This window comes from Drosophila santomea, chromosome 3R (genome assembly GCF_016746245.2).
Source record: "Drosophila santomea strain STO CAGO 1482 chromosome 3R, Prin_Dsan_1.1, whole genome shotgun sequence".
NCBI classification, from domain to species: Eukaryota; Metazoa; Arthropoda; class Insecta; order Diptera; family Drosophilidae; genus Drosophila; species Drosophila santomea.
The window spans coordinates 17,855,946-17,881,138 of NC_053019.2; the positions used below are offsets into that span (position 1 = coordinate 17,855,946).

General features: G+C 42.1%; 1 protein-coding gene across 1 annotated transcript; it reads right to left on the bottom strand.

Annotated features, from left to right (window-relative positions):
* Window positions 1–14,623: 14,623 nt before the first annotated feature.
* Window positions 14,624–16,111, bottom strand: LOC120452712 (putative odorant receptor 83c). The gene is made up of 5 exons (XM_039637076.1): window positions 15,557–16,111; window positions 15,240–15,478; window positions 14,952–15,141; window positions 14,731–14,886; window positions 14,624–14,674 (listed from the first exon to the last, which is right to left on the bottom strand). Exons 1-5 carry the CDS (start codon window positions 16,109–16,111, stop codon window positions 14,624–14,626), a joined length of 1,191 nt encoding a protein of 396 aa, XP_039493010.1.
* Between the last annotated feature and the right edge of the window lie 9,082 nt (window positions 16,112–25,193).

The following is a 25,193-nucleotide window of genomic DNA, read 5'->3' on the forward strand; positions in this document are numbered from 1 at the left end:
TATTTTTAAATCGTAAATTTTTTTTAAAGAATAATAAAGGTAATTTTAGGTAATGTACTATATATCGAGGTCGCATGAGCAGAATTTGGAACTGGGAAGCATTATCAGCGACCATTAATTATGCGGATATTTGATTAATGTGGTCGCACAGGATAACACATTGGGCAGTCGAAGGTTCAAAGTGGAAGAAGGACTTGCGGAAAGTGAGGATACGAGTCTGCAGAAAATGAACTTCAACTGTCACAATAAAACTTGCCATTCTTCTCGCTTCCTATTCATGTATTCACATAATCCAAAATGAAAAATAGATTTTACCGAAAATTTCACTGCGCAAAATGCTGACAAGGACATTCGAAGGGGGTGGGGCCATTGGGCAGTTAGTTTGCTGTCCGTTGGCTGGCTGAGTAGTTGGCTGCTTCGGCGAGGTTGTTACATCAGCTAAATGGTTAAGCGCACTAGCCGAAGTCTGAGTGGCCAAAAAAAAAAAATGCTACAAATTTTATATAAAAAACAAAAAGGGCTGCAGACCGGCGACTGATCTAAATGCTCTCGAAATTGCTGTTGGTTTTTGCATTCGCCGTGGCCCCATTTTACGCAATCCGCTTGGGCCAGCCACATTGCTCTTTCTGGAACGAGTGACTTTGCTACATGACAATGAAAGTCTGCATTGCTTATAAAAGGCCTTCACTTGAGAGGCTTTACAGAATTGTTATTAGGTTTGCATGCATGCATTTACAATTGATACTACTCACTGACTAAATTCGTTAGATTGTCTTAAGTGAATTAATTTAATGAAGCTCAGAAATATTTTTATATTTATATTATCAGAGCAGAGAAAGGGGGAACTTTATTGACTTTATTATAGGTACGGAATAAAGCAAGATTATAAAAACGTAATATACTTTTTAAGTATTCATATTCACGCTTAGAATAATAATAGCAAAATTGTTCTGCAAAAATAAAACTTTGCAGATCGACATTAAAAGTGCAGTCCTGAATAAAAGTTTGAACCGAAGTATATGTCTTAAACCAGTTCCTGAAATAAACTTTTATTATTTTTATTTCTACATTCGGCTTATTGTTTTTTTAAACCAAAGACGTACCATTTTATACCAGTAAGTGCATTTCCAGCAGGACCAAGAACGCAGACTCGATTTCATGGCCTTGTTTTTGTCGGTTTTGGTGCTTCGTTTCGGAAATTGTCATTTCAGTATTCTGTGTTCGGTGTTTCCCAGCTCTGCTGATTTTTTGCTGTTTCTGCACATTCCCAGCTTCGTTCTTCGTTCGATTTTTCCTGTTTTTTTGGTGACGCCACCACCCAAAATCCACCCACGGCCCACCAATCGGTCCATTTGGTTGACATTGCTGAATTAAACCAATCACTACTATTTTCACACTTAACTTGCAATTTGCATAAAATATTACCCAAGACCCAACAGTCAAGCAGCCGTCGTCGAGAAAAGATTGTGAGTGGGGCGGAAGAGCGGGCGAAATGTGGGCGGCAACCTTCGACGGGTGGCGATGCGGTGCAGAGGGGCAGGACCAAGGGTCCTTGCAAATACGCAACCATTGACAGTTGTGTGTGAATTTATTTTATTCCCTTATGTGTATTTTACGATCACACACACTCACACTCGCGCATTTGCATTGAAAACGTATTTCGTGCATTTCCCCCACAGAACGAAAAATATGTGTTGCCTACTCTTAGTTCTTCTTGCCGCTCTTTCTTCAGACTTTTCACTTTTCACTTTTACCTTTTACCCGCTGAAAAGACTTGAGGAAACATATGAGCTTTCCTCACTGGTGGACATCTTGTAAAATGGGTACACTGCGTATTTGTGTACACCTTTTAGGGTGCCTAAAAATATTTCTTTGAAACAATAACTTCAAATAATACAATTTAATGCAAAAAGTGTCAAAAATGTCGACGCTACAATTCTTTTTGCTAAACCCAGTTTATTTCGTGTGCAGTCATTAGCGCAAATGGTGCCCAAACTGCAAACTGGAAACTAAATACTAGAAACTTAACTAAACTGAACTCGAAACAAAGCCTCACGCTACATTAAGCAAATGGGTTAGACGCACTTGCAGGGAAAACAGGCTCAAATGTGCCGGGTGGTGGGGTGGTGTGCTCCCAGACAAAGAATCCTTTGAGGGTCCGGTTCGCGCCCAGGACATTAAATGCCCGTTTTGCACATGTCCAAAACAGAGAATCGGCTCCAGGTCCTTACGGGCCTGCGTTCCGCTTTTTGCGGAAGTTGTTTGTGGCCCGTGCTCTTTTGCCATAGACAAAGGTAGAGTGCGTATGTTTGGGGATTCGGGTCCGGAAATTTGCATTTGATGTCCGCTTTCGAGCCACGCCGTCGAGCAGTTTGTGGCACTTATTCCTGGAATCCATTGAGAGCTGTTCAGCATAAGTCCCTCCTTACGCGAAAGTGGAGCACATAATCTGCCTTAGCAAGGACTCAAATTGTTGGAATAATAATAAAACTAGATCTTCCAGAAATTAAAAACAACTTGTTGGAAGAAAGCTGAAACTTAAGTATTTAATGGTATAACTTATTATTCACTTAAAATTTGACCAAATAGTTATACGAGTAGTTATATGTTTGAACGACTAAGGCCAAATTTGACATGAAAAGGATATAAACATGTTTCGGCGTTGACCACATTAAAGAAATTCTTAAATTTGTTGCAACAAGTGAACCAGTAATAACACTAGATTAGTCGTTATTTACTTTATGTACTTAAAAGTGCAGGCAAAGCATCATTAAAATGCAAAAAAAGGGCTGGTCTGAGTTGATGTCGAGCGCTGTTTAAAATGTTGAAAATGGCGTTGTTACACTTACATGCACTTCACTACACCCGCTCACACACTCACTCACACACTCACATGCCAAGCGAGGAGCTTTGGCATTGTGTTAACAAATACACTTAGGCAAACACATAATTTCGAGTATTTAACTAAAATAAACAGGATGTAAAACATTTTATTGCGTGCGCTGCCCCGCAGCGGCAAAAGCATCGCTTTGCATTTTAACATGGAACACTGCACCCTCATCCACACTCGCACATACTCACACCCACACTCACACCCACACTCACAACCACACCCACACGCACACCCACACATACCCTGAGTCAGACAATTGCACTCACACACGGGCACACACTCGCCATTTGCATTTTAGTCACTTGCACTTTTGGCTGAAATGGCGATGGTGCGTTCAAAGAGCTCAAAGCCACTGAGCCTGCATCACCATCTGCATCTGCATCTGTATCTGTATCTACATCTGTATCTGTGTCTCCACATCTTCTCCGTCTGCATCTGCATCTGCATCTCTATCTGCAGCTGCAGCTGGCCACGATGTCTGTCTGCCAGTCAGTCAGTCTCTGCTTTTCGCCATCTCCCCACGCCCCTTTTGGCGCCACGCCCTCGGCTGGCTGGCAGTTATGCACATTTCCATTTGCAATTGTTATTTCCTCCTTTGTGCGCATGCATACTCGTACGTATGGCCAAAAGCGTTTTGCTGCTCGCTCTGCGCCACACAGAGCAAAATCCGGCAATTTCATATTTTCATTTCTGCGCTGTATTGATATTGGTGGGAAAAGCGTTGTCGGAAGAATCTTGTGAAGGCCAAGAATCAGTTCTTTCGCAATTAGGTGAGAAGTCTTTATATATATTTTTAAATCTAGTAACTTAATCAAGTGTCTTAAAATATTTAATTGAATACATAAGCTATATAAAGGGAATGTTAGCCAGTGAAAGATTTTACAACATAAATTGTTTAATCCGTTTATAATGATAGAAACACAACCGTATATGAAAAATGAACATATTTATGATTTCTGAACTTCCTAGCTTCTAATTTTATTAAATCTATATTCATATTTATTCATAGAGTTTTTTATCTTCAATTTTTTCTGAGTGCACAATATGCCTCTTTAAGAGCACGCGTAAATCCTCATAAAAACTTGGCATGTAGCTAATTAAAAGAGCTGTAAATTACGCGTCTGTGTGTGCGTCTAAGCCAAATGTAAATGCAAACGTTAACTGGAGAACGGTCACCTTAATTAAAATGCAAAATTTTGCACTTTTCGCTGTTTTGTGCTGCATTTGCATTAAAAGCGGCTCAGAACCCCTGACGACATCGCTCCCCAACCACCGAGCAATTTATTTGCCGTCTACTTTGCACGTGGACCGCTGCCTTCGAATCGAGTTTTATTTTGTGGCCGTTTATTTTTTATTATTTATAAAATTGTCCAGCTCCCATCGCTCCTGTCCTCTGCTCCAAAATGTTGCGAGTTCGGTGGCTGCGGTCTGAGTTCGTTTCGCTGCCCCCGTTCTGCGATATTCACAATTAAAAAGCTCAACACAAAATTTACATTGTCGCTTGATGGTCTGGTGGGTAAAACTCCATTCCACGGACCAGCAGCCGAAACAGACATCATCATCATTGCCACAGTCATCCTCAGCCGCAGGGATGCGTGGTCTTGGCCGAAAATTGGCATCGAGCACTGTTGGAGGGCAGGAGTTCCTTGTAAGGATGTTGTAAAATATTTACAAATACGTTTTTGGAGATAATATTTTATTAAGAAGTGTCGTATGTTTTTTACAGCTAACAATAGCTTATCAACTTTTAAAATGAGCGCCTTTGCCCTTGTACAAATATTTCCATCACCTTTCAGGTGCAATTACATATATTCCCCTTGCCAAAATAAATCCAATTCGGTTTCGTGCCCTAATAGGAACCACTATTTTCTCCCACGGCTGTAAGTTTGGGGCATCATAAAATGGTAACGCCACTTTATGCGTTTTATGCTTTATGATCACAAATGAGTGCACACAATTCACCAGACAGACTTTAACTGCACGAAAGTGGGTGTGTGTGTGAGTGTGTGTGCGAGTGTGTCTGCGAGTGTGTCTGCGAGTGTGTGTGTGTGTGGCTGAGTGGTGCAAGTTTTATGCATGCTCACATAGAATTTGATTATGCCACGCTTGGCATTTGCACTGCCCTCATTTTTTGTGTTGCGTAAATGCTGAACTTTTTAATTTTAATTGTTAAAAGCTTTTTTGCAACCGTGGCCCAGCGGTGGTCACTCGGCCATCATTTCTCCTCCAATCTTTGGCCATAAAAATTAAGCAACTTGAATGCATTTAATGCCACTGAAAAGTTCCCACACACAGTTCATGGCTTCATAGTGCAACAGTTCTCCCTGTCTGATAAATTAAACAACAGAAGCGCACTCACTGCGTCCACTGGCCAGTTGTGCCTCCAATTCTGCCGTTAAACTTTCGCCTGGCCATAAAGCATGCCCCGCCCTCCTCCGCCCCTCCTGCAGCACCTGCAACTCGAAACGGGACTGCATCTGAGTCCGAACTCGAATCTGGCTCGTGGCATATTTAAGCGGCGCGGTGCCTGCATTGCCGTCCATAGATAAATGGTCGGCGCGTTTAATATGAAAAGTTATGGTAAAGGCAATTAAAATCTGGCCAGCGAATGCGGCTCTTTAAGAGCAACAAAAGTCAAATACTTTTCGCTGGAAATCTGATATAAATCCGTCATGGCGTGGATTTTTTAACCAGATGCAGCACGTCGCACAACTCTGGAAAGGAGTCCCTTCTGGATTAAATCGGTGTTGAGAGTGGTGCTTGTTTATATTTGCCAAAGAGTCGTTCCTTCTGGTTTTACCAAGATAAGTCTTTTAAAAGAATTAACCTTAAAGCTAAAGTCAAGGATTAACTTGCTATTTATGATGATGTACGTATGCACTATTTTTTTATATTTATATTTTTTTGTATTATTTTTAAATCGTTTAACTAAAATATAATGTGCAATTTCAGTTTAGAGCGTTATTTCTTACACAACCAAGTTAAGTTAAGTCCACTGTCGTCGACTAGGTGTAATTAAATTATTTTAAATGTATTCATCTCATTTCAGCCACATGGCTGTTAATCTTCTCGCTTATGGGATACATTTGAAGTGCTTTGCTTGGCGTAAACCATTGCCCGCTTTTCGGGGCCGTTCACTTGGTGTTCTCTTGTTGTCATAATTATGTTGGCATCCCTCATTGGCATTCATAACTAATAACTACACGACGCCCAAGCAGCCAGCCCAACCCCTGCGCACTAATACCCTGGCACATTAAGGATCACACATGGTCGGAAGGCGCGTGCTTACAAATTTCGTAATCCTTTAACAAGCCAAGCAACTTCCGCTCTCACATTTGGCTCTTGCGCACGACTCCCTCGGTTCTGGCATCGCTCCTCCGGCTGTCATTGTCTTTGTCTTCGGCCTCATCATCGCATAATTAATCTTCAAAAAATCATCAGCCGTCGCAGGCATTAATCTTTGTTAAAACGTTTCACGCAACTTTTAGTCCATTGTTACACATACGCCGTGTGAGCCGCATACAAACGAGGCGGAGGCGAAGGCGAAGCAGCCCTCCATTCTGCGTTTCATAATTCTGCAGCTCTGCTTGCCATCGTAGTATCGCAATTTAATTTGTGCTGCCAGGCGTGCTTTGTTTTTTTTTTGTTTTTTTTTTTACTAATTTCTTTTGACAAAGGTCTTAAAGCTTAAATGCGAAGCAAGTGGCGAAAACAAAGAGCATTTAAGCGATTTTTATGGCTGGCATATGCAGTCGATGCGACGGAGTCAACGGAGTTCACTCGACTTCACTGGGCTGCAATGATAAATGATATGTCCCCGGCATCATAATAATGCAACTGTTGAAAGGGCGCGAAAAAGGGTGTTGTCAGCATCTTTTCTGGCTGCCCCCTTGTGTGTGTGTGCCCATTATAATAGAAAATAAATGAATGATATGTTTCTGACACGTCGCTGCTGTCATTGCTCCCACTTCCACTTCATTTTTACGTCTCACGTCATCGTCTTTAAGTTTCGCAGCTTGGCAGCAACACGCACACGAGTCAGTTAAAAAGAAAAGCCATCTTTTGGCATTGACAAGCAGCATCTGCAACAACAACGGACTCAATCTCCTGCTCTTCATCATGCTCAATTTGCGCGAATTGTGTTGTCTTGTCTTGTTTTCTGTCTGCCGCCTTGTCTCGGCCCTTTGTTCGCAGATTTCCTCCCCCCCACACTTCACCTTCTTCATCCCCGATCTTTCCGACAATTGATTTAAATATTTTTGACACTTGTGCCAGATAATTGCTAACATTAATCATGGCCCGGCAGCTGTCTCTCGCGCTCACACTCACTTACACGCTCGTTTGGGCCAGGAAATTCGTGAATTATAGCTGACTTCTGCCAAATCAAGCATTTCACCTGATTAAACTAAGGGAATACAGGCACTATAGAGTACTGCAAACAATTGGGCAGTAAATATGGCCCCATATCCGAGATGATTTTTTTAATAGTATTTTTAATCGGAATAATATACCTGATTGTATTTATAACTTTATTAATCACTTAATCAGTTTAGTATTCCAGATTGTATTTACAACTTTATTCATCACATAATCAGTATAGTATTCCAGATTGTATTTATAACCTTATTAGTCCGAGTTTATTCTGTTTTTTTAATATTATATTGTAATATGTTTAGATTATAACAACATCGAAATATTATTTCTTTAGCCGGAAGCTACCCGTTTTATTTAATATTATACTTAAATCTGCTTGGATAAATAATATTTATTTATAGCCATTACTCCTGTTTATTGGGTTATTCGTTGTATTAACCAGAATCCATTTGGATGAATGTAATTTAGTAGAATTCCTATCTGTATCTCTTCTCGGAATTCCCAAACAAGTGCCGCCGTTTCGCCTTGACCTTTTAAGCCCTCGATGGCGGCAATTAGTCGCAGGTCTCCGACTATCCGACTATCCGACTTCAATCTGCCGGCAATCTGTTCACCGCTTCGGTTGCCACCTCGTCAATTTATCACTAAATCAATCAAAAGCCTTAGGCAAAGTGAGAGGCTTTCTCCGCCCCTTTACATGTGTTGATGCACAGCCATAAGTGTGGGCGTGTGTGAGTGAGTGAAAAATGCCGGGGAGCAGGTCCTGGGAGGAGGGGAGGGTAGGTCCTTCGCTGCACTTGCTGCCTTTGATCGCTTACCGTGAAAATTTATTTGATTGCCTGCTATAAGCAACTTCGGCTAATATGATACAAGCCGATCGGCTGCTGGTGCTGCTGGTCGCATAGCGAATGACTAATGCCAGCTGTGCACTGAGAGAATCAAGTGTTGTTTTATAAACCCATACAAAGAATTCAAAACGAAAGAAAACATTTAATCCTTTAGTCAGATTTATGAAGAAAACAACGCTGAATCGGATTACATTAATGTGAGTAGTTAGCACACCATAAACTACTCATACATTTAGCTTAAAGTTGCTATTAACAATATGTAGATTAAAGTAACATTTTAAGATAAATTTGATTATTATCTTTGTGCTTTCTATTTTGAATCTGATTTTTCCCCAGTGTGTGAGTGTTTGTGTGCAGGGGCGGTGACGAGGGCGGGGGCGTGGCTGTCGTCGCTGTTAGTTGAGCTTTATTAACTGTCTGTGAAGCTCTGTGAAGTACACAAGGCCAGCGGCGAGAAGGGCGCGCAATCTCGGCAGGGCATCTCTATGGCCTGGCTTTAGATTCTGGCCCTATTTCTGGTGCCGGATTCTGGGATTTGGGAGCCGGGATTCCTGTCCGCTCCCGTGGACTGTGCCTCGTGGACGAGGCACGGGTGTGTTTGCCGGCCAAATTGCTTGTGATGAAGACAGTCAAGCGTCAATCAGTCAGCCACTGACGTTGGCAATGGCAATGGCAATGCCTCTGAGCCTGACTGATTCGAATTCGGATCCCCTCTGTCTCTTTTCTGCCCCATCCTACCATCTCTTTCGCGGCGACCTGCGCCCGTCTCTTTCGGCCTTTCTTCTTCTGTCTCAGTCGGATTCGCAGTCGCAGACACCGTTTCCGTCGTCTATTTGTGCTCCGTCCGATGTCCTTCTGGCTGTCAGTTAACATGCCTTTTGCGTTTGCCATCTCGGAGCTGCACTGTTTGGTAGTTGGTGGTAGAAGGGGCTGTAGAAGGGGCGTGGCCGGGTCTGGTCCATTGGCCATCTCGTCTCTCGTGGAGAGATAATCACTTTGGGAAATTGCTCATGAATGATTTGTTGGCATAAATCAATTTGATTGATGAGCGTCAATATACTTATATGCCGCTTTGATGTGGGCAATTCCAATACAGCGAGCCCACGCACACATGAGGGTACAAGAGCACACACAGCCAGACTAAAGCCTCGTCTATAACTGCGGTGAAGACGTTAGCAATCAAAGTGATTTAATATAATAATAATATTAACCATAAACATAATTAACAAAATCAGGAGTTTGTTATTCAAAGCACAAGGCTAAAGGCGTTATCCCATATCCCATATTAGTTCAACTAATCTTCAACTAAAAAACTGTCTTGCTTATATTCAATAATTAAACTTAGATTCTTTCTAGCTTATTAATGTGACTTCCGCTGTTGGTACGTCTGTTTTGTAGCAGGGATTTGATGTTTGAGGGAGCAAGCAACTAATTGATCAATTAAACATCAATTGCTTGGCCATCGAGCTGCGGGTCTGGGCTGTTCTTTGATTTTTACTTTCTACATTTCCCTCCTTCAGGGCTGCTCTTCTCAGTGTCAGCAAATGAAAGTCGGGAGCTAGGTTGGTGCCCTTCATAAAGCAAGAAACTGGTGGAAACTTTTCGCTATTTCAACTTGAGTTGTTATGACACTTTTAATAACTTTATTATTGCATTTACATAGTAGTAGCAGGGCACGCCAAGAGCGACGCTACCGCCGCCAACTTGTCCTGGTTAAGTGTGTCGAGCGACTCCTGGTTTCTCCACAACCACAGTTTTCCCGCTTTCCACCCTGCTTTCCACCCAGGCTGCATATGTTGGGGCTTTCCTTGAGGAGTGTGTTTGTGTGCGAGTGTTTCTTAGCTGTCTACGCAATTAAAAGTTTAATATAATTAAATGGTTTTATGACTTTGACTGTGCACCGAGTGCTGCAGTCTCTTGCTCCCCTTTGCCTTCACACACAGCAAAAAAAAGCCTTTTTCAACTTTCAAAGAATCATTTAACTTGCTAAAGATATAGCTAAGTTACAAAAAAGCATAAGCAAAAATATAGCTAAGTTACAAAAAAGCAGAAGCAAAAATATAGCTAAGTTACAAAAAAGCAGAAACAAAAATATAGAAAATATAATACAAATAATACAAGTTGTTAGCGGTTCAATATGACTTTTAAATGTTTTTATACAGTTTTAATTATACAAATTTTAATTGTACTTCCTTGTACTTGTATTGAGTGTCTACTCAATTTTCAGCTAATTTTTGTATTCAATAATAATCAATAAAAAGTTTGTTGCCGTGCAATTTGAACTGCCCTCAGACACGTTTCTACCAGCAGCGTCTTAGGAAGCTGCCTGGTAAACACGTGCACTTTAAAATTCCCCAAAGCAAATAACAAGCTGATAGCAAACTGGAGCAACTCCCCTCCCCGCCCCGCACCGACCCCCGCTCGCCCTGCGGATCCCCCATAGTGATTAAGACATCAAAGTTTGCTTTCGACACGCAGCATTAACGCTTCGACTTTGCTTAGCTGTGAGCTTTCAGCTGTGAGCTGTGAGCTGTGAGCTGTGAGTCCTCCGACTGAGAGCCAAGTGCAGTGGTGTCGGGTGCCCAATAATTACTTGGCCAGCGTGAAGTTTTGGGCAGACATCAGCAGAAATTGGCGGGCAGGATGATCAGATGCAGGATGTGGCGACTGGGCAAAAAAACTCAGTCGCAATGCGCTGTTTTGCCAAGTCGATCGAAGTCATCGCCGTCGTCCCTTTCGATACACAACCTCCTTCAGCAGATGGCCACTGACATCGGGGGGCGTTGGCCATTAACGACCACGCCTCCATTCACATGAGGCAGCAAATTGCCTAATTTATAAAGTAGGAGATTTGGAACATTTAATGCGGCTTGAATGTGCTCACACTGTCAAAGTTGACACATTTATTAAGTGGATTTACTTTAAGCTATTAGGAAACTTTCTTTTTTTAACGATGCGCATCATTGTTCTTATTTTCTTTTTAGAATTTAGTTGAACTTCAACACTAGGTACTATGCTATTTTAATCCTTTTTTCGGTTTTTTCAATGTCCATCAACTCTTCAACTCTTCAGTATAATCTCTGTAATTATTTTAATGTTTCAGGTTTCGTGTTACCCGATGTCTATTTCAATCCCTTTCAGCTGCATGACCCAAATATTTCACTCATTTGCAATATTAGAACTGGGAAATCTACCGCAGAATGCAGAAGGAAATTCTGGGAACCAACAGCCGGCTGGGAGCGAAAGCGATTGTGCCGTCAAAAAAATGCTACACAAATCATGCGTAATATAAATTAATAGCTATCAACTCTTAAATTTCGGCAGCATTTTAGAATCGGGCTCCTGGGCTTTTTGGACAGCCAGCCACCCGCCGTTTCATGGCAAATTAGTAGCTCGTGGGCATTTTAATTGCGTCCAGGGGCGGTTTTGGGTGTTTTTGGGGTGTTGGGGTGCTTGGGGTGTTGGGTCCGGTGATTTGGGACAAGGGGCGGCGGCTATGAGCGTCAAAAAATAAATTCAAAATGAATTCATTTGTACCCTTTTCAAAGCCGCATAAAATAAGGCTAAGACGCGGCACGCGGTCCCCAAATGACTTAACTCATTTAATGTGGCTCTAATGGGATACAATTTAAATTTAATTGATTTGCCCGACAAGCTTTTTATGGCCGCAGGAATTTCTCTAAATTAAAAATGCCATCTTCCCTTGTGTCCGTAAAAATGCGAAGCGCTTTAAAGGGCGCCAAGATTAATTCATGTTTTCTGCTCACCATATTGATTAAATATGCGGAGCCACGCTGCTGGCTCAAACAGTGCCTGACAACAGTTTGCTCGCATTTTGTGCTTTTTGCACTGGCTCGCTGATTTATTGGTTTAATGCACCCACCAGCGGCACCCGCATAAACAGGGCGCAACAAACCGCAGCGGGCGGTGGGCGGTGGGCGGTGTGCGGAGGGCGGAGGGGAGAACGTGGCAAGTTGGGACAACCTTTGCTGCCCGCCGCCATTTCTTAGCCTGGCAGCTAATTTATGTGCGCACGCGGCAAGAAAATGCTGGCGAAAGGATACGCCATCCTGCGAGCCAGGAGCCAGGAGTCAGGAGCCGCCAGCAAGGAGCTAACAGGGGCAGCCCAAACACGGCAAATAATTTTAGTATTTGCTGGTGATCGGATCGATGCCAGAATCTAACACAAAACCTACTTTTACCCCATTTACCTAAAGAGTGTAGAAATGAAATGAGTTAAAGCAGAAGAATCGAAGAGATTTATGACGAAACAGATATAAAGAGATCATGAAAATACGGCAAGTGTAGTAAAATATATGTGTATTTTTATATTTTTAATTTAAATCTGGTTTTGATGAACTACTTTAGACTACTTAATCACCATTTAAAGTAAGGTATAAAGACTTGGAGCCATGGATCACATCATATCTGTTTAGTTTTAGTTTTCGCTGTGCAGCGAACATTTTGCATAGTGAGAATTATGCTTCCAGGGGGAGCAAGATAAGTTGGGTGGCCAAGTGGGAGGCTCGAGTGTCGCGAGTATAAAAATTCGCATTTTAATATTTGCCAGTAAGCTGCCCTGTGCTGGCAGCTGATTTGCCATTGCTCCTTCCAGCGTGTCTAGAGCTTCTCCATCTCAGCTCCCACCTCTTACGGTGTCCTTCGTCCTTCGTCCCCAATTCTCCATCCTTCGTCCTGCACCTTCGGCGTGTTTGCCTGCCACTTTATCTGCGCCCAGCAGCTGGCGTTTGTTTGCGGTTCCATCGCGCGTTGCGTGTTGACTTTTGTGTCTGAGCCACCTTTCAACTGCAACTAATTTATTTTATTTGCCAGCTGGCGACCTGGCCACCTTCCCCCCATCTTCCCTCCCCTTTCACCTGCTTCGCCCCTAAAAATGATTCAAAACAAGCATTAGAAAATGTATTGCATGGCAGGCTGGCTGGCTGTCGACGTCGCTGCATTTGATACAAAGTGTCTTGACGCTAAGAGCCTCCATCCGAGTGCTGAGTGGAGGAAGCCCCACTTCTCCCCAACTCCTCAACTCCACGATTCCGCGTCATTGCGGTGGACAGGCATCAAATGAGTTTTATTATCTGCCTGCCAACAAGCTAACAAATTGCATTACTTGGAGCGGAACCGGAAAGGACGGAGTGCGCAACTTTTTCGATTTATCGAGAGCCTTATAGCCGTATAGTTTTCCGCCTCTATCAATATTTTGTCATTAATTTTATATTTATATATATTTTTTTTATATTTTTTCAAACCTTTTGACAAAATGGAAGTTACAGCAACTAGTATGGCACCCCTAAGCTGGTTTAAGAGTAGCGTTCTGCAATGAAGTATTGTTAACGATTTTGTATTGTTTTAAATATCCTAGATTAAATTGAAACCTTTTTTGAAAAGCACCAGTCTACTTGCTGTTTGCATAACCCCGTCTCATTCCTAACGTGAGTTTGACAGTCAATTTATTGAGTTTTAAAGTGCTTGTCTTCATTTGGAAATTTTTAAAAACGACTGTTTTGTTTGCAATGAATTGTGTGCAAATTGTGTAGAGCATCTCATCTACTTTCGACATTTATTCTGGCTTGCTGTCGCATATCCAGCTATCATTGGGCATAAACAAACAAACCACTGCTAAACCCCTTGCGGCCATTATTTAGCGTAATTAAATAGCTCATGAAAAATGAGTAAATTATGGAATGCGGAGCGGTCGTAAATTTCAATCCAAGAGGTCGATGAGTCCGCTGACCAAACTGTTGCTCTGCTCCTTTCTGACCTTCCGACTGTTGATTTTATTAAAATCATTTCGTTTTCATAGTCGCTGGCTGGGTGGTGGTATGTTCATACAACAGTGGTATACTTAATTACAACTGCATTATAACAACGTTACAATTATTGTTATTATTTTTTATCCAAGCATCCGGGACATTGCCCTGACCACATTTATAAAATGCCCATTATTCATGGCCTGGCCGGCAGCTATTAATGTCCTCCGCCCAAATATCGGGGAAGTGAACGAAGCATTTCAAAATAAATTAAATTTTTATGCGAGTATGCGAAATATATTTAACGTTTTGTGCATAAGAAACTCCCCAAAATGAGATGCGCAATTAATGTTTTCGAGTCGAGCGCCATAAACCGATGCCATAAATTCAGCTGTGTGTGCTGGTAATTAGTGGACAAGGTTAATGGATGCAGAAAAAACGAGTTCATCAGGAGCAAAGTGGGTGGGAGAGAATCATTTCAAAGTTGGCTGAATAAAACTTCGGCTTAGCCAGAGGATTTTTTAACATTCTTTACTCAATTTTGCATTTGTTGATAAGTATTCAACTTAAATTTAATCAAATTTTCATTCCAACTACTATCATTTATGTACTTTGTTTAAAGAAATCGCATTAGGCTTTATTATTTAAGCATGAACAATTGTGGGAGTGACATTATTGTGCTTCCAGATATTTTGTTTATGATTTTTGGCTCATAAATAAAATGTTATAGTTTCACCCGTATTTTATGCCCGATTCATCATCATCATGGACACGCTGTAAATCAGTTTTACAATCTTAAAGTGTAAATAAATTTAGTATAGGATAACAAAGTAAACACTTATTTACTCACCTGTAGAGCTGTTCTCACGGAAAGCGGCATAACTCCAAGTATCTGTATATTGTGCGGATACTGAGATTCCCGCAGCAAAAAACCAAATAGCTTTCGCTGGTCGCCACTCAACTCATACCACGCCACATTGCAGATGCTCTCGTACACCTGGTCATGCTGTTGTAGGAAAATAAAAATGCATAGGAATAAATGCTCATATAATCAATATTACTGAAGCTCACTCCAAACTCAAGAATGGTGCCCAGTATGCAATAGATGGACATGCTGTACGCAGAAACCACAAAAAATATGGCCGATGGCATGTGAAAGCTGCTCAAATTAATGCAGAAGCTGAGCATCATAGCCAAAGCCATCGAGAGAACCTGGGTGGCAATCAATTCGTAGTAGAGGGCATTTATGGCGCGACAGTACCTAAAATTGAAGGGAGCAATGACAAATGATAATGGTATACTGAGGATAAAAGTAATCACAAATGTATGAACTCTAATCAAGAAGAAGTAAAATCTTACTCCGTGAATAACTGATGCCATTTGATAACCTCCAAGAGAAGGCGTTGTCGATTCGACTCTCCTTTAACAGAAGCTCCAACTGGGACCAGAACTCTGGTTTCCGCTTTTTGCTTTAGGGTATCATTTAGCTCATTCACCTTCAGCTGCAGCATATCGGCGAAAGTTAGGATCTGCGTTAGGCCGAGAAATACGAACAAATCACCGGCGTAGAATCCGACTCCTGTCACGACCATTGTAACCTGCAATCGACGAAAATAACTCGTTTAGGAGAGCGATCCGAGTGTTGACACAATCTCAGCAATTTTAGTGTATCCTACCGACTGAATCAGGTACGTGACTACGTAGCCATAATTGTTCTCAAGCGGTAGACCTGGAATTACATACTGCATCGCAGTGACCCGGGTTCCATCGTACATAAGCATGGCCAACGGCTGGATTTCCATTAAACAAAAAGCGAATACATAGCCGTTTCGAACAATCTTCATAATGCCCAGAAGTCGATCTATGTTCAAATTCAAGGTTTTGTGGTAGGATTCTCCCCGACTCTCGTACTCCTCGTAAATGCTTTGTGTGTAAAGGACTGTGCGTCTCATTTCCTTATGCTTCAGCAGACAAGTCAGGAACTTTCCGAGTCCGTGGATAAGGCCACCAATCATGAGGCTGGCCTTCAGTCCCACTCTCCAGTCACCTCCATTTAGGATCGTAAACACCGTGAATGCCGAATAGTTAGCTATCGCAAAAATCGTGGTCCAGGTGCGATAGTTAAATTCCATTTTGGGCGCAAGAATATCCACGCCAAGTAAATTGGTCAAACTATTGATGTACTTAGATAGTTCGCTAAAGCGACTAGAAGGTCTCACAGGAGTGCTCATTGCAATGGAACTGATTTGAGCCTCCATTTTCTTACCTTTTATACAAAAACAATTGTTTTGACCGTAGGACCGCAAATGTCACCGCAATTATTATAATTTACAAGTAATTTTGTTATTATCTACTTTAATTATTGGACTTTCTGCTTTGCGAAATTACTGGATTGGCTTTCACCATCTGGGTAACATGTATATATATTTTTGATAAAAAAATAAATCATTTATCTTATTTCAAACTGCGATGTAAGTATATTAAATTATTATATAGGAGGATTTAATAGATTCGTTGAAAATTATGTTAGAGGTAAAAGAATTTGAACTTCTATGTCCCTCGTTTTAATTTTTTTTCTGAACAAACATGAAAAGTTTGTTTAATGCCTATGTCCTGAAAAGGACTATATACTTCCTAGCGCGTTTAGAAAGTCAATAAATTTATGATTTAAAGCTATCCTTATGCTCAGAAAATCACATTGTCTGCACTTTGTACTAAGTGCACAAGAGAGAACTTCAAAAGTATTCTGCCGAAGACTTCTATACTTTGGGTTAGCCAACCGCAGAATTAGCACAATAAAGTTCCCTCGCCCTTTGTTTCCCGTGGATTGTTGTCAGTGGATGGAAAGGTGGCCACCTTTCGCATACAATTATGCCCCTTTTGTTTCGAAAGTCCTCCGATGGCATTCATCATACGCACTGTTGTCTAATACACTTCAGAGTGCGGAACGTTATTAGTCAGGGCTCTCTGGATGGCCTGGCGGGTATATGTGCACTAGTTCATTGTATGCTTTTTGTTATTAATTTCCAAGCTATAAATTTTGCTTTGCCACATTTCCAAAGACCGATCTCCCCCCCTCCCCCTAAAACTACTCTCTTGTACTTGGCCCGGAAAATGTGTAAGGCGTAATGGGAATGGGAATGGGAATGGGAATGGGGGGGAGTGGTTTGGCAACTCACCTTTTCCACGCTCGAACAGCTTTCAGTTTTTGTCTGCGGTATTTTGTTATTCTGGCCGATCCAGCAGCTCCGCCTTCCATCTGCTGCATCTTTTGTTTATGCCTCACAATGGCCTGCCGCAGGTTTTTACTGCCTTCCATTGTATTGCTGCCTGTGTGTGTTTGATTTCTGCACCCATTAGAGGGGTATGCTGAGTTCTGAAGTAAATATATATATTTGAAAAGATATAGAGCTCAAACATTAAGTTATTTGATCAAAAGGGTAGGCAGTTTCGCATCAGAAGCAGGGCTTAAAGGTATGCAACATATGTTCAAAATCAAGGGTTAATACCGTGGTATCTCATAGTTGCAATACTCGAGTTTGTAGTTCTTACTTTTCCTCCTACGATTTTTGTTCTCTTTTCCTTCGCTGCCTGCCTATAAAATGCAATGGAATTTCATATTGTGCGAGTATATATCGGCATCAACATAATGCTCTCGGATAATAATCCCTGGCATTTTTGCGCTGCGGCACGTAAAAAATGCAGGCATACACACACACACACACACACACACACACACAAGCCCTGTGCCTGTGCGTTTGATGTTTAATCAATTGAAAATGCTTGTGTGTGCCATAGATGGTCGACCCGAGCCAAGCCGAGGCCTCCCTCTGCTTTCCCGAAAAATTGGCGCCTCAACTTGTCTGCCTGCATAATGCCCCTGGTGTGGTGGCATGGTATGACGTGGCATCATGGTGGTGTGACCTAAGCCAGGGTCGGATTTCCAACTTGACTTCCGCATCGACCCGCCGGCTGTTTGCGCAGCTCAAACGGCAAACTGCGAACTGCGAACTACGAACTACGAACTGCAGGCGGTTCTTAAGACGCGCTAACTGGAAAAACATTAGCAAGATTGCAAGGTGCGTGTGCGGTGCCACACACCCACACCAACACCCACACCCACACAAACACAAACACCTACTGGCCTTCACATACACTTCCTTATTAAAAGGGAATTGAACGCTCGACTTGCAGGACGGCTTCCTTTCGCAGGATTCGCCTTTGCTGCTTGCCGCCTGAATGCCTCAAAGAGGAATAAAAATTACAATATCGCCGTTGCCGCCGACGATGCAATGAAAATGGAAGGCAAACAACAGGCACAACTACACCCACTAGTACACTACACGATGGGTGGGAATCAGGAGAAGTTATTTTAATATTTGTCGGAATAATTATTTTTCACACTTTCTAAAGAATTTATTTATTTATATTGATTATGTATATTAGTACCTATGATAAAACATATGTTTTAAAATTCTTTTTTACGCAATACAAACCAGAGACATGAACTAAGTGTGCCAAGAATTTAGGCATTTTAGCATTCCGCCTTCAAATACCAAAAAAGGCCTAGTTTTTCGCCCAGTGCACAACACAGAAAGGAAAGTGCAGAGCCTTAAGCTGCCTATGGAGGCATTCATGCGTTTGTCTGGGAGTATGCGTGTGTGCGTGTGTGTGTGTGCGTGTGTGTGTGCGTGGGAGAGTGTTTCTTGTATTGAAACTTCCTTTAATGGCTTCCGGTTATCATTATTGGCACAAGGCATTGTCCGTCCCTCTCCTGCGGCTGCGTGTCTATAAAGATTAAACGCATTGTTCTTTGTTGATTCTTTCCATCATGCAAAGAAATTAATATTCGCAATCCATTATCGTTCCTAATAGCCCACATACACCATACGTACGTACGTACGTACACCCACAAGCGGCATATTTAATAACCCTAATGGGCGGCTTAAAGCCTTAAAGCGAGTGAAGCGACCTTTTCGCAGAGTGACCCACTGCCCCCCTATGATACATAATCAATCAATCGAATCGAATGCTTTAAGCTGCCGTCTAATATGCAGCAGGAGGACCCAGACAGGGCAATATCTTTAAGTGTCCTTGCTCCTGGTGCCCAGATACTCGTACACACATTGATAGATGGGCGGACCCCGAATACGTCAGCGTCATTCGCTTTGGCTTTGGCTTTGGCTAATGATGACAAATTTTTTATGGGCCTTATGAGCGGCAGTGACTTAAAGCGTGTGGGAATGCCTGAAGATGGCACCGGAAACGAAATACTTACGCCCAAATGTAATTTGCAAAAAAATATTAATTCTAGTGATTAGTGGATAAAGGCATTGTATTGTTCCAATTAAGTTGTATTGAATATTTATTTAAAAATTCATCTTTTTAATCGTAATACTTTATACTTTTTTAATGACAACATGGAGTTTTTTCGCTGTGTGTGCCTAAAATTGTGGGGAGTAGTCTGTTGCCTCTTTCGGTTTTTGCTCCATGCCATTGGCCAACCCTTGGTCACCCTGGGCTCTTTATTAATTTGACAGCATCAACAGGAGCGCTGGCTGACTTGGCACGCTAATGATTGAAATGAACTCCGGCTCTCGGTCTCTTGGTCTCCGGGAAAAACCAGTGTAACGCCTACCGTCTAACCGGCAGCAGCTTGATTGATGGTTATCACTCAGTGGACGCCGAGAAAAGCCACTACAAGGACGTCAGATTAAATGCTGTAGGTGTGTCATAACTTTTTCCTGCGCCTGTCGTTCCTCCTCCATCCTGCCGCATTGCTCCTTTGTTTGGGCGACATTTGGGGCACTTGTCATCCATCCAGTGACACAAACGCCGCGCCCAGACGCTAAGTATCCCACAGGAAGGAGCTCGAAGGGTCCCCGAACGTGGAATCCAAAAATATATCTGCCTTGTCAGGGGCGAATGAAAAAGGAGACACAAATAAACCGCCATTGGTCATGTCTGAAAGCAAATAAGGCCAATTAACAAATGCAAATACGCAGCACATATTTTTGCACTTTTTTTCGATGCCAAAAAACACAAGCTAAAATGAATCAGCGAACGACGATTTAATAAATAAAGATTTAATAAATCTGAATGAGTTGTGGGTGTCGATAGGACCGGCATATTAATTCGAAATGAATGTCTTCAATACCTGACAAGTTTTAGATGCTATAATAAATAGTTTTTTTTTAAGATATTTTTAAGTAATTAGCACTTTAAACTCGAAGTTATGAAAGTTACAGATTATAAAAACTCAAAAAAGGAATCCTTGTCATACTTTCTTATCAGGTGTGCCAGATAATAATGGATCCCATACTTTTGCATTTCGTGAAGGAGGCAGGAGACAGAAGCTAGTTTTCCTCAAAATATTAACCTCCACAAAGTTCCAAAATCTCAGGCGATTGTAGGCCACAAATTACGCTCGTTTTTTTCACTCAAAGTGGAATTAAGGTGAGGTAAAGAGAAAACATCCTTTGTGAAAGAGAGAAAGCCGGGTTACAAAGAGAGAAACTGGGCTTAAAAATGCACTCAGTGAGCGCAAAGAGCATTCCAGTACGCTGAATGGAAGTATAAGAGTGGAAAGCGGAAAGTCACTCGGAAGAAAAGAGAGACTTCGTTCAAGGGCTTAAAATTAGAATTTGGCAAAGGGATTGGATGGATTTTTTTTGAAATTTCACTTGTTGCCAGCGACTGAAGACTGAGGCAATATTCGATTGAATGATAGCTGGATACTTCTAGTTCTTGAAAACCATTAAATATATATTCCCCGTCCACCTAGCTGCGTGCTGCGATAATCAAGGACATCATCATTGGGCAATGGGCGGCAGAACGGAAACGGAAAAATGAGATTTATGACGTGTACAATGGCAGGCTGAGAGCAGGTAAGGCGGCCAGGTGGAAGGAGCGGGGCCGGGAGCACTTATAAATAAAAGTATGTGTGTACATACCATAAATGCTGGGTGAATTATTAAAATAAAAGTGAAGCGGAAACGTAACAAAGGTTCGGCGGCGGCATTTATGACAGGAAAACGCGAAACGCGAAACGCCACACACAAAGAGATTGCCGTGGCACGCATCTAAAACGAGATATGCCACGCCGGAAATAGGCGCCCATATAGCACCACTCACTCACACTCTCTCGCACGTGTGTGTGTGTGTGTGACGCACACTCGCACACTTGCACACCGTTATGTTTACGCACTGGCAAATCAAGATCCTCCATAAGTATGCTTCATTTGCCAAGCAAATGTTGCCAAGAAATCGGCAAAGGAAATGGCTTGCGAAAAAGTGTGCGTAATCTCCATTGGCATTCTTTTGTTTCGTATGCTATTACTATTTTCAAAATGTTTTCCACTAACCTAACACTTCTGTAATCGTTGCTATCCAGGCCAAGATTTTGATTTCACAGCTTCAATCAGTATTTGTGAATATTATCTTTTTTGTTATTCTTACGGTCTTAGATTTCAGATGGTACATCCGCATTTCACATAATTTCGTTCCAGACAAACCATTAGCACTACTTAAGGAAGGAAAGAGTATGGAACAGGATTACTAGTTCAACTAAATACAAATGTATGCATGTATACAAGCTCCCACTTAGGCACGGCACGCCACGCCCCAATCCCACGACCCCCACGTCCGCCCCCTCTGTGAATTAATGTTCATTGAAGCGATCAAAATCAAGTCGACTACGGCTAATGCTACGCACATTTCTTGTTTTTTTTTTTTGTTATTCCTGCCAGATCCCAACCGTCGATGGGCCAAACTGCCTGTGTGAACTTTCGCTTGTTATTTGCAATTTGCCTCGACAACAATAACAATGGCGAAAACACAGAACAGGACCAACAACAGGCGAGTCCTGGAAAAGAAAGGAGGAAAGGAGGAGCTCTTGATTTTATATGTGTGCAGGCATTTCAGTTCTGTTTGTTTTCGCCACTCGCCACTCGTCTCTCGTTTTTCGTCTTCGACGTTGGCTTTCGTTTTTTAAGGTCGTTTACAGCAAACATTTCGTTTGCCTAGTGGGTGGTGGTGGGTGGTGGTGGAGTGGGTGAATGCCGAAATGCCGAAATGTATGTTATTATTATGGGGCATGTTGTTAACTACTCATACGCAAAACGCACTTTCCCATCCCCACGTCCGTTTTTGCGGACCCAAACATAAAACGGATTTGTGAAATCGCTCGGAAAAAATATAATCAAAATTGTTTTCAAATGACTTACAATTGCTGGGCTACGTGCACTTCAAGAAAAGTGAATGAAAACTGTATACTTCAAATTGTCGGAATTCATTGAGACAACATATGAATTATGAATTTTAAAATAGCCGAACTACTTTTATTTGAAAAATTAACGAATTGAAAAATAAATGAAAAATATTTATTTAAAAAATGATAGCGATAATTTTTTAAACTTACTTAAACTAAAGGCTTAAAACAGAGAATCATTTGGCGTAGTGGGAGTTTTAACATATAAGTTTTGTTTTGAAAAAGACAAGGACATGCTAAATCTAATGTAAAATATAATATTTTAGCATCAAGAATTGTCCAATTTTTGGGCAAGTGCTGGTGTGGGTGGATCTGGCCAACATTGAGTCCGTGAACTTAATTATGCGTCTCGGTCTGGGGTGTCAACTGTCAGCCAATCGCCGTAATTTAAGCCACGCATTTGCCGCTGACAACTGGAAAAATTGCCGTTTTTATGGGTCACTCCATTGGGAGATTGCTGGCTAGTTGTTGGTGGCTGACCCAAGGAATGTGCTTAGCCGTCCCACTCCTCAGATATTTGGGAATGCGTCGAGTTAATAGCAAAGGACATTGTTGGATCGAAGTCCATGGGCAATTACTTTGCGGTCCATTATTCGACTTATGTTAAGGTAGTGCGAATTCCGAGAGGCCTCTGGAGTTCTTAAGTCTTAGATTGATGAACATTTTTACTCCGAGCGCTTTTCATGCGAAAAGTTTCCTCTATTTGTGCTGATCAGATTTTGTTTAAGGAATAGTTAGTTGTGAGTAGGGATTGTAGGTGGGGAGCATTAAAGTATCTTTGCTTGCGTATCTAGCTTGCGTTCGTAGTCAGTTGCAATATTTTATGATGCCCACCATTGAACCCTCATAAGGAGCACATAAATTCACCAAAACGCAGCCAATGTATCGCTCCTTGGGAGAGCGAGAAAGCGGCCAACAATGCGGTAAAATGTTGTAGAAAAATGCCATACTCAGATGTCCTCATTTCCAGTGCCAACCCCCCAGAAACTTCCCCTTTTGCCGGCAGAGGAGACAAAAAACTACATACACATCATCATTGTCAATTGCCGGATGTGGGGCGAGTCCTTAGAAAGGACGACGAAGGCACGGGAAATGCGGGAAAAGCGGGAAAAGCAAGCAATCGCTGCCGCTGTATTCATTGTTGCCACGTAATTGCATTTCGCTATCGCAGATATTTATAGCTCCACTCGGTCAAGAGCAGCAGTTGGTAGTGGCCAATGCTTTGGCAGCAACAGATTTTCCCAGCAAATGCGGTCAACCGCAAAAGCGCAGCGGCAAAGTCGTTACAAGGATAAGGGCGTTAGAGCGCGCTGCTTGTTGTTGCCCCTGCCGCTGGGCATTAGTCCTTTCCAGGCATCTCGCTCAGGCATCTGGCATCTGGCATCAGGCATTGGGCACCGAGCTTGGGGCATGGGGCATGGGGCAGCCAGGGCAAACAAAAATAAGCAATGTCTGGGACCGATCCGCGGCGCCGTTGTCATGAAGCGTATTGAACACCGAATGGAACGGCGAGTGCAGCCATTGTCATTGCATTCCGCTCCGCAGAGGCAATGGCAAATGGAAAACCAGGCAGCGCACTGAACAAAAAGTGGAGCTAGTTGGACCAATTGAAAGAAGAATGGAACGTGCTAGTAGCTCGCAAATCATCTCCACAAGTTTACATATTAAATAGTTTGGTTAAGTTTGATTAGGTTATTTTTATAGTTTTAAATACACAAACTTAAAAAAATATTTAAAATCATTATAAAAAATACAAAGTATTCTTGATCTATGATTTTGTATTGAAATTGGTCATTTAATTTAATCGTAATTTAGTTTTGTTGATGGTATTTTCCTACATATATCAATCAATCCAAAATTCACACTTTCCTATGGGTTCAAAAGCAATTATTAATTTCCGACTGGTTTCTCCCAGTGGAGCACAACACATGCAAGATGCTATGCTGCCACATAATCGGAAAAGTACTTGGCGACTGGGCCGCATTACTGGCCCGCCTGACAATGGCCACTGGAAGCCAATTCTTATTGAATCAAGCGGGCTGACTGCGATGACCGATGAATAAGATGGCTTCGGCGGACTGTCCCAGCCTGCAAGGAGTGTGATAAGCTTCTCTGGGGCTGAAGAAGGATGAGTAGGGAAATGGGGAAACTCCGAGAAAATTGTATAGCCACGCACTGTTTCAAGTGTTGGTTTCACTACATATAAGAGGGAAAAAGAGGATAAGAATAAGAGGAATAATAAAAATGACTAATCAGAAAAGTGGAGGATAATGAATTAATTTTTCTCGGGAAGTTATAATAATTGCTAAATCTATATTTATAACAATTGGTAGTTACTGAATATACATCTTCTCAGATATTTGCTTTCGGCATTTTCTGCACGACAGCAAAATTAAATAAATGACTTTAGGATGGCTTTGCCGCTAGTTTATTATGCATAACCATTCGATGTGCACTTAAATTGACCATCGTGCCCGACATTCAGTCACTCGAGCTGTTTATTCTCGAGTTTTGTGCCCTCTTTTTCTTCGGCTGCTTTCATTTTGGGCTGGTCAAATGTATGAAATGAAAATGTGACCTCTGTCCAGCTGGGTTGTTGTCTTGCTGTGTTGCTGCCTTGTTGTTGCGTTGCTTAGTTGCCCACCGCAAGCGACGATTGGCGTATAAATTTGCCACACAGCACACTACCAACCCGACGCACACACACGAGTGTAAATGTTATTGCAAGCATAATTTTCTTTGCTGCCATTTCCCGTGTATAGATGTTGCGTTGTTGCAGTTGTTGCAGTTGCCTTGGCGCTGCAGTTTTTGCACGTTATTCGAGCCATTTGCAGCAGCAACTACAAGCGACTGCATTGCGGCAGTTGTTGTTGCCGACCGGAGGCCCAAAGTCGGTGTCGGAGTTGGAGTTGGAGTTGGAGTAATTGCCATCACGTCGCTGGCCAGGAAGAGCCTAGTTCTGGTCTATGAAATCGGAAAGACAGCCAGGAATCAAAGAGGTGGCGGAAGAGGAGGGGGTTGCAGGCAAAAAAATTACTTCAATC